This window comes from Phascolarctos cinereus, unplaced genomic scaffold (assembly GCF_003287225.1).
Source record: "Phascolarctos cinereus isolate Bilbo 61053 unplaced genomic scaffold, phaCin_HiC Scaffold_1;HRSCAF=81, whole genome shotgun sequence".
NCBI classification, from domain to species: Eukaryota; Metazoa; Chordata; class Mammalia; order Diprotodontia; family Phascolarctidae; genus Phascolarctos; species Phascolarctos cinereus.
The window spans coordinates 250,093,596-250,108,982 of NW_027555514.1; the positions used below are offsets into that span (position 1 = coordinate 250,093,596).

At 36.8% G+C, this 15,387-nt stretch overlaps 1 protein-coding gene across 1 annotated transcript in view; it reads left to right on the plus strand.

Moving 5' to 3' along the window:
* METTL25 (methyltransferase like 25) overlaps nucleotides 1–10,162 on the plus strand; it is a 155,481-nt gene extending 145,319 nt beyond the window's left edge. The window contains 3 exon segments of the mRNA XM_020993463.2: nucleotides 7,716–7,790; nucleotides 8,387–8,458; nucleotides 9,693–10,162. Coding sequence (XP_020849122.2) covers nucleotides 7,716–7,790; nucleotides 8,387–8,458; nucleotides 9,693–9,809 — 264 coding nt within the window. The 3' untranslated portion in view covers nucleotides 9,810–10,162.
* The last annotated feature ends 5,225 nt before the right edge of the window (nucleotides 10,163–15,387 follow it).

The following is a 15,387-nucleotide window of genomic DNA, read 5'->3' on the forward strand; positions in this document are numbered from 1 at the left end:
ATTCTGTTCCTGACTGTGTTAACCCATAATCTTTTTCTGAAATCTGATTTTTTTTCTCTGCCACAAGCTTCATATTGTTCTTTATTGTACTGTATTGTACTTAATATTATACGTCATTGTAATAGTCTCATTATACTACTAGATGGTGTAGTGAAGTCAGGAAGACTTGAATTCAAATCCTGCCTCAGATTCTTAACTAGCTGTGTGACCCTGAGTGAATTACTTGACCTCTGTTAGCCAGAATTTTCTTATCTATAAGATAGAGATGATAATAATAACATCTCCCTCCCAAATATATATATAGCCCTTTACATATATGAAAGTACCATGTAAATGCTAGCTAATCTTATTTTTATTAAGTATTTTAATTATTTCTTCTGTCCATGTACCCTGTGTTCCAGTGATAGTGGCCTTCTTATAGACCTCATGCGTGTTACTCTGTGTTCTGACTCCATACCTTTCCATTGGCTGTCTCCATACCTTTAATGCTCTCCCTCCTGACCTCTCCACCTTCTGAATCACACAGCTGCTTTGAGATGCTGCTTAAATCCCATCTTCTGCAGGATTCCTTTAACACTCCTCCCCACTGCTCGAGCCTTCTCTCTGAGTTTACCTCCCATGTCTCTTGTACAGCTCTTATTTGCACATAGTGAGTTGTTTCTGCCTTTCTTTGTATGATCGGCACCTAATGTAGTGCCTCATAGTTAGATAACATTCAGTATATATTTTTTTGGCTGACCTGAACATCTCTTCTAAGCTAGAATATAAATTCTTCACAAGATAGAGCTACAACTGTACTAGAAAAATCATTAGACTTAGAGTCAGGATGGCTTCCAGTATTAGCTCTGGCCTTTACCTTGGACCTTGTCTGACAATGTACAAGTCATTTAACCTCTATAAGACTTAGTTAACTTAATCTATAAAACAAGTGATACCACTAGCACAACTTACTTGCTGGGCTTACATAGAAAGTGATTAAAGCTTCAAGTTATTTGTAATTATGGTTATTTTTACTCTAAACTCCTTTTTCACATCTGGGGATATGTCTTCCTTCAGCCCAGATCCATTCACACCTTCTGATTCTCTACAGTTTGTTCTACATTGTCACGTGGGTCCTCTCCAGAGGTCAACTTTGTCTTTCAGAGATCTTTTTAAATTTCATGATGAGCGGTGTGGTGTGGTAGGTAGAGGGAAGATGACTTTGAAGTTGGGAAGGTCTGGCTCAAGTCTTTCCTCTGATATATACTGGCTATATGAACCTGGTCAATTCATTTAATCTTTTTAGTAAGAGGATTTGTTCTGTGAAGTTTGGATTCTGTCAAAAGGCCACACTAGGGGGCGTAGAGGGCCACATGTGGCCTTGAGGCCACAGGTTCTCCACCCCACCGAATCTCTCAGGGCTCTAGGCATTTCTCCAAGGTTACAAACTTCACTTACTGCCACCCTTTTTTGATAGAAGGAGCTTCCTTCCTCACCTTTTCACAAGTCCCAGTCCTTATCTCTTAACATTTTCTAAGTACCTATGAAGTACCCAGGATATCTTTTTAACAAGGGAAGCCAAAAGTAATTGAAGAACAGAATAATGCTAATAATAATGCTAGCATTACCTAATATTTTATTGAATTATATTATGCTATGCTATTTTCAAGTTATTTTCATATACCATAGGTATATATACCATGTATTATATGGTATACCAAAACTCTGAGGTAGATAAGACAGGTTTATTCCCATTTTATAGATAAAGACCTTAAGAGAGGAAGTGAATTGCCTAAAATCATAAATCCAGCTAATGACTAACTAGGTCTCCTGTCTTTTGTCCGTGTTCTTTCCTCCAAACCAGAGATCAGTTGGGTACCATGCATACCCTAAGGGTCTATAGATAGAATTCAGGAGGTCTGTGAACTTGGATGGAAAAATAATCTTTATTTTCACTAAAATCTAACTGAAATTTAGCATTTCTTTTGATTTTATGAAAATATTTTTTTTCTGAAAAAGGGCCCACAGGCTTCATCAGACATTGCCACATGGGTCCATGATACACACAAGAATCTTAAGAACTCTTGCTCTAAACCAACAAACAAAAAAATATCATTAAACACCCAATTTTTATGTTTTTCTGTTTCTTTGAGATTTCCTCAGCCCCTTACTATGGCTTCATAAAAAGTAAGCAAAAACAGAATGGAGGAGGAATTCATAGAGTTACAGGAGAATTTATCAGAAAATTAAGAATGGTAATAAAACAAGAAGATATGCTGATAAAGAGGAATAAAAAATAGATCAGCACCTAGTAATGGCTTGAAATAAGTGATATCATATATTCAGTGCTCTGTACACCTCACTTAATGCTTTGGCTCAGTCTTCTCTTTTCCTCTGTCTTTGACAGTTCACCAAATAGCAACCTTGGGGCAAAAGCAGTGTGGCTCCATTACATTAGTGTGCTAGGCTTTTGGAACTGTTGCAGTCAGAGAATTGAAAATGACCCAAGAGGTCATCGTGGCCAACCTTCTGCCTAATAAGGGAATCACTTTGTTACTTTTGTTGAAACTAACCCCAAATTTCCCATACCTCTTTGCCTACACATGTCTCTCTGATTTGAAGTCATTTTACTCCTTTTTATCACATTTATTTGTGTACTTCTCTTTCTTCCAGTCAGATTATAATCTTTTTAGAGCAAGACCTGTCTTTAATTTTTACTCTAACAAGTTGGTGGCCTGATTGTACACCAACAGCTAACTCAGAAATGATATCAGTAACAAGTCTTAAAATATAATTCATTATATTGTTTATTATTTACTGCTTGCATATTTAGAGTGCTAACATTGAAAATAATGTATATGGGATGGGAGAAGACTGGTTTTACTGGTTTAAGGAACTCCCCATGAGAAAATCTCTACCATTGCAGGTCATGATATTCTCAGAATAGTCTTAGCTGGTTACCCAGGGCACTACTCAAAGGTTAAGTAACTTGCCATGCAGCCAATATGTCAAAGGCAGAATTGGAACCCAGGTCCTCCTGACTCCAATATCCACTACACTGTGGTGCCTTAATGTTATATGTGTGTGTGTGTGTGTGTGTGTGTATACATATGTATATATATATATATATATATATATATATATATATGTATGTATGTATATGTATATGTATAATTTTTAGCACCCTTCCCTCCTTTCCACCACTGTGTCCCTATTACTGTAAAAATGAAAAGGGGCAGCACAGGATTGAGGGTCACTTTGTATTTTTCTTTGTTTCATATGTTGCTATGGCCTACAGATTCATCCTTAATTATCCAGCCTTCTAGCAATATATGGTATTGTATCTGCAAAGGCCAGAAAATTAATGCTAAGCTTAGAGTTAAATTAAGCAATCAAAAGTCATGCATCAAATATGATTTTTGGAAATACACTACTTTTTAATGGCAAATACATAAAAAGTTTTATTTTTTTCCTTTAAAGAATATAAAAACAATCATCAAGCGTGCAGCTACTCCAAAGAGAATAAACACTTTGCATATCAGAATCTTCATCTCTTTCTCTCAGCTAACTACATTGTTTGCAGATGTCTCCATGGTAACCAATAGTGTTAGGAAATAGTATAATGTTAAGATAATGTCATTGAAAGAATAAGGAGAAATAAAAGAGAAAAACAGGTTATGACTTTTTTCTCTTTCAGGAAAGGAAAAACAAAACCTTATGTCAACTTATTTTAATCAGTACTGTACTTTCAACAGTAAAAGGGGGGGAAACACATTTAATTCCATAAAAATAACATTAAGCTATTATTACTTGAATAATCCATTTTTGTTAATTCCTCCGCTCATAGAATGTGAGGATTGTTACAAAATGTTTCCACTTTTCTCAAGTCCCTAACCCTACTCCAACCTTCTACACTTAGAAGCTTCTTCTTAACTGAAAAAAGTTAAGGTCATCTTATGGTAGGCAATTTCCCTCCACTCACTTTGAATCTTCAAAACTCATTTCATCATCACTTACTTTCCCCTTGCCTTCTGTATCAGGAGATGTCTCTGCCTCCTGTAAGACTCATCCTTCTAGCTGTATCTTTCATCTCATCTCTCCACACCTCCTCCACATCCTTTCTCTATAATCATCCCCTCCCTCTCTCATATAGCTTTAATCTCACTTTCTCTACTTGTCCTTCCCCAATGCCTACACATGTGCTCAGGACCCTTGAATCCTAATTTTCTAAACACCTTTCTTTGACCCTGTTCTCATCTTATTATTCATTATATCAATTATTGATACATATTAATCATTACATCTTAAGCCTCACTTGCACTGGTATTTTAAAAATATTTTCTCTCAATAATGCCTCTTAATTCTTCACCATCTATGCTATTCTCAATTTTTTGTAATCTAGTTTTTCCATTGCTCTACTTTAGGTGCTTTCTGAAAAATCACAGCTGACTTTATGATTGGCAAAGCCTATGATCCTTTCAGTCTTCATCTTAAATCTCTACAGCATTTCAGGCTAATGAATCTTCCTATCTACTTTCTAGCCTCTCTTACCTTCCTGAGACTACATTCTCCTGGTTCTCTTATTTCTCTTCACTCATTCCTTCTGAGTAGGCATTACCCAAGTTTCTGTCTTTGACAGTCTTCTCTTTCTAAACCCTCTCCATTGACAGTTCTCATTCACACATTCATTATTTGAAGTATTTCCTCTGTACAGAGAAATCAATCTTAATCTCTCTGTCTCTCTCTGTCTGTGTCTCTCTGTCTCTGTCTCTCTCTGTCTCTGTCTCTCTCTCTCTCTCTCTGTCTCTCTCTCTGTCTCTCTGTCTCTCTGTCTCTCTCTCTCTCTCTCTTTCTCTGTCTCTCTGTCTCTCTCTCTCTCTCTCTCTCTCTCTCTCTCTCTCTCTCTCTCTCTCTCTCTCTCTCTCTCTCTCTCTCTCTCTCTCCCCTCCTCTACCCTTTCCCTTTTCCCCTCTCCCTCTCTTTTAAACTCCCTGGGCCTTAGTTTCCCCATATGTAGAAAGAGAGAGTTAGACTGGATGCTTTCTGATATCCCATCCGGCTCTTGTTCCATGATCTTATGTCAAATGAATGAGATCACTTTGGTAGCTGACTGGAGGATGAACTAGTGGAGAGAGATGAGGCAGGGAGGCCACCCAGCAGAATATTACAATAGTCCAAGTATAAGGAGTTGAGGACCTGCATCAAGGTTCTACCAGTGTCAGAGGCTTTAAGAGCTTATGTATAGGAGAACTTGTAAGTTAGATTCAGTAGGACATGGCAACAGATTGGATATGGAAAATGAGAGAATAGGAAGTGGAGGATGACGCCTAGGTTACCAGCTTGAGTGAACAGAGGAATGATGGTGCCCTCAATAGTAAGAAGGAAGTTAGGAAGAGGGAAGGGTTTGGAAGTGCTGAGTTTAAGATGTCTGTGGGACATTGAATTTGACATGTCCAATAGGCCATTGTATATATGAGATTGGAAGTCAGCAAAGAGATTAGGGCTGGATAAATTCACATGAGAATCATCTGCATAGACATTCTAATTGAATACATGGGTGCTGATGTGATCCCTAAGCTTAGTAGTATAGGGGGAGAAGTGAAGAGGACCCAGGACATGATCTTTTAGGACACCCATAGTTAACAACCGTGATCTAGCTGAAGATCCAGCAAAGGAAACTGAGAAACAGTCTGGCAGGAGGAGAACCTGAAAAGAGCAGTGTCATTAAAACCTGGAAAAAAAGAAAAGATTAAGGAGAAGAGTGTGATCAGTACTGTCAAAGCCTGCAAAGAGATCAAGCAGGATAAGGATTAAGAAAGGGCCATTTCATTCGTCAATTAAGAAAGCAGCTTTATCTGAATAATGATATTTAAAGCCAGACTGAAGAAAGTTAAACAGAATAAGAGGAAAGGATATGGAGGCACTAGTTGTAGAAAGCCTTCTCAAATTTAGCCCCAAAAGAGAGGAGAGATATATGATGATAACTCACTTGGATGAACAGATCAAGTGAGTGGTATTTTGTTGATTAAAGAGACATTGATATGTTTGTGTTAAAAATTAGTGCATTTGAGAGTTATATGGGGACACAGAGGATTGTATTAGCAAAGAGAAGGCTCACCTCTCACATGAGACAGGGGTGAAAGAGATAGTGGTGGAAAGCAGGTGAGTGATAGGAGATCAGTCTGAAAAGAAAAGATAGAGCTCTTGGTGAATGGATTCACTACTTTCAGTGAAATATAAGGGAGCAGCTAGGTGACGCAGTGGATAGAGCACCGGCCCTGGACTCAGGAGGACCTGAGTTCAAATTCGGCCTCAGACACATAACACTCACTAGCTGTGTAACTCTGGGCAAGTCACTTAACTCCAATTGCCTCACCGAAAAAAAAAAAAGATTGGGGAAGGTAGCCAAAGAGGTTTGAAGATGGATAAGGAATGGTTGGAAAAGCTTATAGGTTGAATGGGATAGTGATTCAATTAGGGAGATGTAAAAGCATTGCCTTGCCACGGGAGGGCCAAGTTGAGATTAAGTAACATAGATTTGTAATGGACCATTAGCTTCATGATTTTCTCCAGTAGGAATGAAGGCAGCAGATGGTGGGAGTAATCCAAGGATGGTGCTTACTGGGCCAAGATAGATAATAAGATAAGAAAGATAAGGAACCCTAGAGAAAAGGATAGTGTATAGTGGTTCACCAAGGAATCAAGATGAGGAGGAGAGGAGAGTGTAACTAGTGCAGGGATGAAAGCCTGGGAAAGTACTAAGGGGAGATGAAGATGACCCAGAATAGGAATTGAATCATTGCTGATTAAAATTTAATAGTGTTTTAAGATAGGCATAAAGGGATTTATTGGTAGAAGGAATATGCACAAAAATGAAATGATGTACTTCCAAACAAAGTCCACATGTCTATTTGGTTTAAAAAAGGAATGTTTTAAAGAAAAATGTCAGTCATGTTTGGGTTGGACAAGTTGACTTCTAAGGGCCCTTCCAACTCCCCACCCCTGCCCCAAGGGGGTGATGGGGGGATGGGGGGTATGATTCTGTGATTTTGAAGTCAAAGTAAGGAATAATGGATGATATCATCCTGAATGTTTTGTACCATTGCAGAAAATTGAAAAGATTTGTTAAGCTGAATTGTTTAATGCCTCTTGACAGAGAAGCCTGTAGTGGACCACATGTGCAGAATGCAGCATGACCAATATGCTGATTTATTTTGTTTAATGGTACATTTTTTGTTACAAAGTGGAGTTCTGTTTGAGGAGAGAGCTGAGTCACTGGAAAGTAAAGTTTTAGACTGCAATTTTGAAAAAAAAATTAATTGTCTCATAAGTCAATTAATCAACAGCTGTTTATTGAGCACTTACTATGTCAAGTCAACAAGCATTTATTAAGCACCTATTAAGTGGAAGGTACTGTGCTATTGGTCAGACAGTTTGTTAAGTATTTGAGAATTCAAAGAAAAGATGAAAAAAAGTCCGTACCCTCAAGGAGCTTACATTCTAATGGGAGAGTAAACATGTACATATGTAGATGTATGCAAAATATATACAAAGTATATGCAAGGTAACTTTAGAGGGGAAGGGACTATTATTTTTTAGATTTCAAGAATCACCAGTCTTAAATTTTTTTAAATTGCATTTCTTTTATGCCTAGTTTGTTTTAGGAATTACTCCAACTACTTAACATTGCAACTGTTTATCATATCTATGAAGCTCTTTTATCTTTTATCTTGTAGCTTACAGAAAAAGTGATAATGGAATACTATGAGAAGTACAAACCTAGAATGAATGAACTGGAAGCATTTAATATGGTAAATCACAGAATTAAACACAGAGGGGTGTGTGTGTGTGTGTGTGTGTGTGTGTGTGTGTGTGAGACAGACTAAAATAGGATCTTCTGAAATTTTGTGATGGGGCACACTAACTTATTTTGTCATACCCTGATTCTAAAATAACACCAAGTTGGATCATGTCCTATTTCCAAACTATATTAGGTGGCAGTAAAATAAGAAGACAACACATGGAAATTTCCTTATAAGGAGTCTTATAAATGTGCAGAAATATTAGAGTTCTTTGAACTCATATTTGTCTTGATACAGTTATTTCACAAGCATTCCTTTTAATGAATTTCATGCTTAGGGCCCTGTAAATGCTTCCTGCCATATACTGCATGACGATGGTACTTCAAAGCAATTTAAATAGTATACATTTTCCCCGTTTATTACTTCAGAAAACTTTTGATCCCTACTTTATCCCTTTGCATGATGGGCATTTGCCATATCTAGATAGATAGCTAGATCTGTAATTTTTCATCAGTATTTTCTTCAACAGGGCAAGTAAAAGGAAAAGCTTTTCATCCTACTGTTTGTTTGGACAACAATTATAATATATCCAATCTTTCTTTTAGTTGAAAGTTGTTTTGGCTCCTTGTATAGAGACTTTGATACTTATGGATCGACTTTGCTATCTTAAAGAACAGGTATTTTTGCACGTTTTTAAAATACTTGAAAAATATCTTAATTGAATCAATTATCTGGTTAATTGCTAAAGGGGTGCCTTTCCTCTAAAACTCACAGTACAATTATTCTCATCATATTTGCAAAGTTTAAGTATTCATTCCATCTCTTTTTCAACATATGTACAACAGATGTTGTTTGTAGCGAAGCTGCAATAGTAAAGTTTATGTTCTTGTAATTGTATGGTAATTACTAGTCACTAGACAGTAAACACACAAAGCACTGTATACTGAGACATTGTGTGGCTAAAATTAGTAAGGGCTAGACAGAAGATACCCTTTATAAACTCTATTTCACACGGATTAGCACATTTATTTGAATTTCCCTACTTGCATACTTTGCAAGGTATTAGTACTCTTTGGAGTAATGTTGATGGCAGTTCTTTTTTTAGTAAATCATAATTGTATGGTTCTTGTTTGAATGGGGAAAACATGGCCCTTTTGGTTAGCTTTGAGGGAAGTGGTTTTTGCAGCTTCTGCTCTGGGCTATGGTCAAAATAAAGTTTTGTGACCTGTTTAAATTAAACACATTCATGGGAACAGCCCTGTTTTTCCACTATAAACCCTTCATTTTAACAGTTACACTTTATCATAAGGAGAGCTTTGCTTTCTTCTCTTCGACAGCCTACTTGGAACAAATGGATTGTAATAAATGTTTGCTTTTGTTCTAACTGGTATTTTTATGGAAAAGGCAATTTTAAAATATTTAAATAATGATGTATTTTTCTCAGCTGCCAGCCAACTGTAAATCAAAGAATATCTTTGATTCTCAGGATGGAAGGTGGGGGAAGGGAAGATCACGCCTACTGTATTGAGCACTCATTTTCCTTTTCACAACTCTTTCCATTGACATAGGTATAATAGTTAGGCTAAAGACTGCCAGATTGAAAGTTAATTGTCAGAAGTTATGAGAAATGCTTATTTGTTTTCTGCAATTTATGAGATTTCCGTTCACTTGTGTTGGCAATGTAAGATATCTCCAGTTAATAAATAAGAAATAATTAATTCCTTTAAACCACAAATACCTTTATTTTTATTGCAATTACTTTGCATACTTTATGACGCAGCTCTGTTTTTCTCTCTTTTTTATGAAATTATGTATGTCTTGTTTTTACATTACGAAAATACATGCCTACTCCATTATTTCCTTTTTTAGTCAACACATTGTTATATATCTAAAGCTCATATCAATTTACAGGACAACATTGCCTGGTCTACACTTGTGAAGTTATTTGATCCTGTGAAATCCCCCAGATGCTATGCTGTTATTGCTCTGAAGAAACAGCCATGCTTTCAAGTTGAAGCAAGTTGTTAGATGGAACCAGGCTGGAGACTTGATGCAGTGATTGCTTTTCTAACCATCTCTTTGTAGTTTGGTATTAATAGTAACAGCTGCCAGTGATGATTTCTATATGGACTTTTTAATGAATAATAAATAAATCATGAAAAAAATAGGATTCCAGTTTTCTATTGTCAGTCCTTTGCAGCCACCCCCTGAGAATCTGCTTAAAGGGTTAATTGACTTTACTGACCCAGAAGCTGTACAGTAATATGATATTATAATGTTAACCCTATTTTCAATATTTTTAGGCCCTGGCTATTTGTTCTATGTCAAAATTTTGGCTTTTTCAGTGATTTAAAGACAATAAAATGACATTAATAGAGTGATTCAGACCTCTAGCATTTTCTCCCACATGTTGATAGGATTTTGAAATTTTTCAGTAGGGAAAATCTACATTAAAGGAATATCTGGGGGCAGCTAGGTGGCGCTGTGGATGGAGTACTGCCCTGAAGTCAGGAGGACCTGAGTTCAAATTTGGCCTCAGACCAAACACTTGACACTAACTAGCTGTGTGACCCTGGGTAAGTCACTTAACCCCAATTGCCTAATATATGTATATGGATAATGTTTTTAGATTATAGATTATAAATTTTCATTCTTTCAATCTCAGCTATATGAGGTAGTCAGTCAACAAGCATTTATTAAATGCTTCCTGTGGGTGAGGCATTGTGCTGGAGATGAAAAGAAAGGCAAAAACAGAGCCTCTGCTCTAAAGAAGTTCACGTTCTAATGGAGATAATTGCCCATATGTGTTAAAAATCAGTCTTTGCCTCAGAGGTTTCTTGGGTATATCTCTAATTTTGAATAGTAAAATATCTATCTTTAGCATTATTAGGCCTGTCTTAATTATAGGGGATCAAGAAGAGCAAAGAGTAACTCATCAGATAGCAAAGACCAAAAAAAAAAAATGGTGGTTGTTGCAAAGATTATGGTAACACAAGCACACTGTGTGCTAGTGGTTGGCCTGTAAATTGGTCCTGCCATTTGGGAAAACAATTTGGACCCATGCTATAAAAATCCCAAAACTCTACATGGCCTTTTACCCAACTACACTGGAACTGGGCAGATAGCCCATAGAGGTCAAAGACAGAAGAGAGAATGTGCAGAAATATTTATAGCAGCACTTTTTGTGGTACAAAATGAGTACCCATCATTTGGGGAAGTGACTGAACAAATTGTAGTATTTAGAAGTGTAATGGAATATTGCTGTGCCATAAGGAATGGCAAACATGAAGAATTCAGAAAAAAAAATTGGAAAGTCTTGTATGAAGTGATACAAAAGTGAAGTAAGCAGAACCAAGAAAATAAAAAGAACAGCATGATATGTAAAAAATAAAAATATAAACCAGCACTGACAGACTACTTTCATCAATGCAGCAATCATTCAATCATTCTTGGTTTCCCAAGACTAGTGTTGAAACATGCTTCCTTTCAGGAGTGAAGTGGTGAACTACAGAGGCAGACTAAGGCATGCATTCTCAAACATGGTCAGTGTGTTGGTTTGTTTTGCTTAAATTCTGTTGCAAAGGGGAGATGTCATTTCAAAATGACAGCAATGGAAAAATGGTAAGAAAGCAGTGCTTTAGGCATAGGTGGTATTTCAGAAGCATGATGCCATCTTCAGTGTTTTCGTTAGCATGAGTAGTAACCTAGCATAACTAGCAGACAAATGCTCAGGTTTACATTACCTACCTAAGACATTGGCTTTGTATAAATATCCCATTGGTGCTCATTTGAAACGACTTACTTAAGGCAATACTAAAATAAAGGCCATTTTTCCTAAATTTAAATGAGACAGTGCCTGCTCTCAAGGAGTTTAAAATCACATAGAAAAGTCATACTTTAGAAAATACATTTGTGAATTTGCAGTTGAATAAAATAATTTTAAAAATCAAATGAGATGGGGCAATTAGGTGGTACAGTGGATACAGCACTAGCCCTGGAATCAGGAGGACCTGAGTTCAAATCTGGCATCAGAAACTTACTAACTGTGTGACCCTGGACAAGTCACTTAACCTTGATTGTCACCCAAAAAAAAGAAACTAAAAAAAAAATCAAATGAAACAATGTATGTCAAGCACTTTACAAACCTTTAAGTACTATACATATGCTATTATTATTATGAAATCAAGCCTGGCTTGGATTCTTCTAGTCTACTCAATATCAAGAGAAATTGATTAATATGGCATTCGCGATTAACCAGTGAATTCAGTTCGTGCAGACAGTCAGCCAAGGGCAAATGAATTCACCACATTCTAAAGATAACATTTATATCTATTTTCAGTATATTTTTTAAAATTGTTATTAAATTTTATTTTAAATTTATGGAACAAAACAAGCATTTCAGTGTATTTTCAAAATTAACCATCCATTCCATATGTGCTAGGCAGGGGGAGAGACAGAGACTAAGATCATGTTCTTATCAATTAGCTTCTCATCCTGTTCAAGTTAGGGCAATTACTTCACTTTACTATGTTTTTAGCAAAGAAGGCCATCCTCTCTTTTCCTATAGAATGTCTCAGAAATGACAGAAGGACTTTCTTTTATTCCCTGGGAAACCTCCATCTGTGCAAACCTTTCAACTCCTAAAGCCCTATGTTCATATAATATTCACAAGTAGGTGAAAAGAAAGTGTCTTAGATGCTTCCAGTACCCACACGTCATATCCTGGCATTAACATAACCTGGAGCTTTTTTGATGGTAAGTTGCAACCATCACCTTTCTCTCTTGTTTATTGTTGTTCAGTCGTTTGAGTTGTGTCCAACTCTTCATGACCCCATTTGGGATTTTCTTGACAAAGATACTGGGGTGGTTTGCCATTTCCTTTTCCAGCTCATTTTATAGATGAAGAACTGAAGCAAACAGTGTGAAGTGACTTACCCAGGGTCACCCAGCTCACAAGTGTTTGAGGAGGATGAGTCTTCCTGATTTCAAGACCTCCTTCTCTCTCTTCCTCTCTCTCTCTCTCTCTCTCTCTCTCTCTCTCTCTCTCTCTCTCTCTCTCTCTCTCTCTCCTCTCTCTCTCTCTCTGTCTCTCCTGGTATCTAAATGGCTATTGAATATTATGACACTGAAGAAGTTGTATGTCAAATTGTAAAAAAAAAATGTTAGCTTGCCTGAGGAAGCTTTTCTTTTTTTTTTTTTTTTTTTGGTTAGGCAGTGGGGTTAAGTGACTTGCCCAGGGTCACACAGGTAGTAAGTGTTATGTGTCTGAGGCTGGATTTGAACTTATGTCCTCCTGAATCCAGGCCTGGTGCTCTGTCTGCTGAACCACCTAACTGCCCCCCTGAGGAAGCTTTTCCTCCCTCCCATTTAAGTGCAAAAGTCTGACCAGAGTTAAAAAAACAAAAAGCCCATGGATGTATTACTTACAAGCATTGAGCAAAGTTTTTACTTAATCTAAAATTATGATACTCAGAGTGAAGATTAAGTGTTGTTATATGTTGTCTGTCCCATTAAAAATGTGAGCTCTTAAAAGCAAGGACCATCTTGCTTTTCTATTTATATCTCTAGTACTTAGTTCAGCATTTTGCATATATTAAGTACTTAATGAATGCTTCATTCATGATCATAGCTAATTCTTTATCACATGGGCTTTGTAGTGAACTAGTTAAAAATCCAAATGTTCCACATATTTTTTCCAAGCAACAAAAAACAACAGTCTGCATGACAAAAATTAGAAATAAATTTATAACAGATAATCCCTGTACGTGAACTCAGAAATGATTTTTGGAAATGAGACTTTTGGAAACTGCTTTTCAGTGCCTTTTACCCTTTCCTCTGAGGATTAGAACACCCTACACAAAGTCCTCAGACCTTTAGCTCCTACCCTTTCCCTCCCCTTTTGCTGTTGGAGCCCTCCACTGCTATCATGAGCAAAGCTTTTCAGTCTACAGAACCTCTGCCCAGTACCCATTCTCTCTTCATACTCCTAGTCCTCCTTTCCTAGGTACAAAGTTCATGGGGTTCAGGAATACTGAGCAGCCACCAGTTCCACATGTCAGCTGTATAGGTTGAATTGGGCTTTTTTTGGTTGGCCTGGGAACTTTTATAACTTTGTTTCTATGGAAAAAGATGTTCAGAGTTCCAGACTGACTTACAAATAAACTTTTGGAGCAAAATCTGAAAGTTGTATAAGTTGTGGACTGCCTGTATTTACAAGTGAATTAAATACTGCATGCACATTCAAATTTGGCATTGTTTTTGGGGACAAAACATTGTATTCTGCCTCATAGTTTAAGGTTAATTTGTATTACTAAATAATGCTATCCATTCTAATTTGGTGGTTTATTTGATTCAAAGAACACTTAACTACACTTTTACTATATGCAATGTACAATGTTAGGTCCTGGGGTAACAAGGAGTCGATTCAGTTAGACACAGATTTCATAAACTACCATTTATGAGGCATTGTGCTTACTAGTCATTAGGAATCCAGAGATAGCTGTGATAGAGGCCCTTCCCTCAAGAAGCTTATAGTCTTCTTCAGGGGTCCTTGATCTCTTTTTGTGTCATGAATTCCTCTAGCAATATGGTAAAAACCCGTGAACTCTTTCTCAGAATAATGTCTTTAAATACAAAACAAAAACATAGGATTACAAAGAAAACTACTGAAATATATTGAAATGCAAATTTTTTTTTTTTTGCTAGTCTGAGTTCATAGACCTCCCCACCAACTATCACCACCTCTAGGTTAAAAACCAGGTCACCTGTAAGGAAAGGCATGAACAAAAATCAACCAGTCAACTAGCTTTTATTAAGCCTGTACTGTATGCCACACAAATAAAAATGAAATAAGGAAGAGTGAAATAAATACAGAGAAAAAATATATAGGGTATGTGTTAGGAGAAATCTTAGGAAAAGATCACTTTCCTCCTGGTTGGTAAAAGTTGACAAAGCTATAAATACAAAGTCACATCTGAGCTGGTCCTTCTAAGAAAGAAATTGACACTAACATATAGAGAATATTCCAGAGGTCGGTGGAGTACAGGATAGAAGGTCATTTATTTTACCTGCACTGTAAATAATAATACTAATAATTGCTAATGTTTATATAGAACTTAGTATGTGTCAGGCACTGTGCTAAGCACTTTATAATTATAATCTCATTTGCTCTTCACAAAACCCCTTCCTATTTTGCAGATGAGGCAACTAAGACAAATTGAGGTGAAGGGGCTTGCCCAGGGTCACCCAGTTTGTAAGTTTCTGAGGCAGGTCTTCCCTACTCCAGGACTGCCACTCTATCTGCTTACCACCAACCTACAAATTAGGCTAAAAATAATATGAGATTAGACTAGAAAGGTATTTGGGGGCAGTAATTACTATCAGGAACAGGATTTTATGCTTTAACAAGTTGGCAATGGAGTCATTGAAGGTTTCTGTGTAGAAAAATAACGAGTTGTGTTGGAAAGATTACTTAGGTACCGATTTTGAAGATGAAGATTTGACGGTATAGATGGTATCAGATCCAAGTCTTGTCTCTGTCATACTGGATGTATAACTGGGCAAGTCACTTAACTTCAGGATGCTTTAGGCAACTGGCCAAGACAGT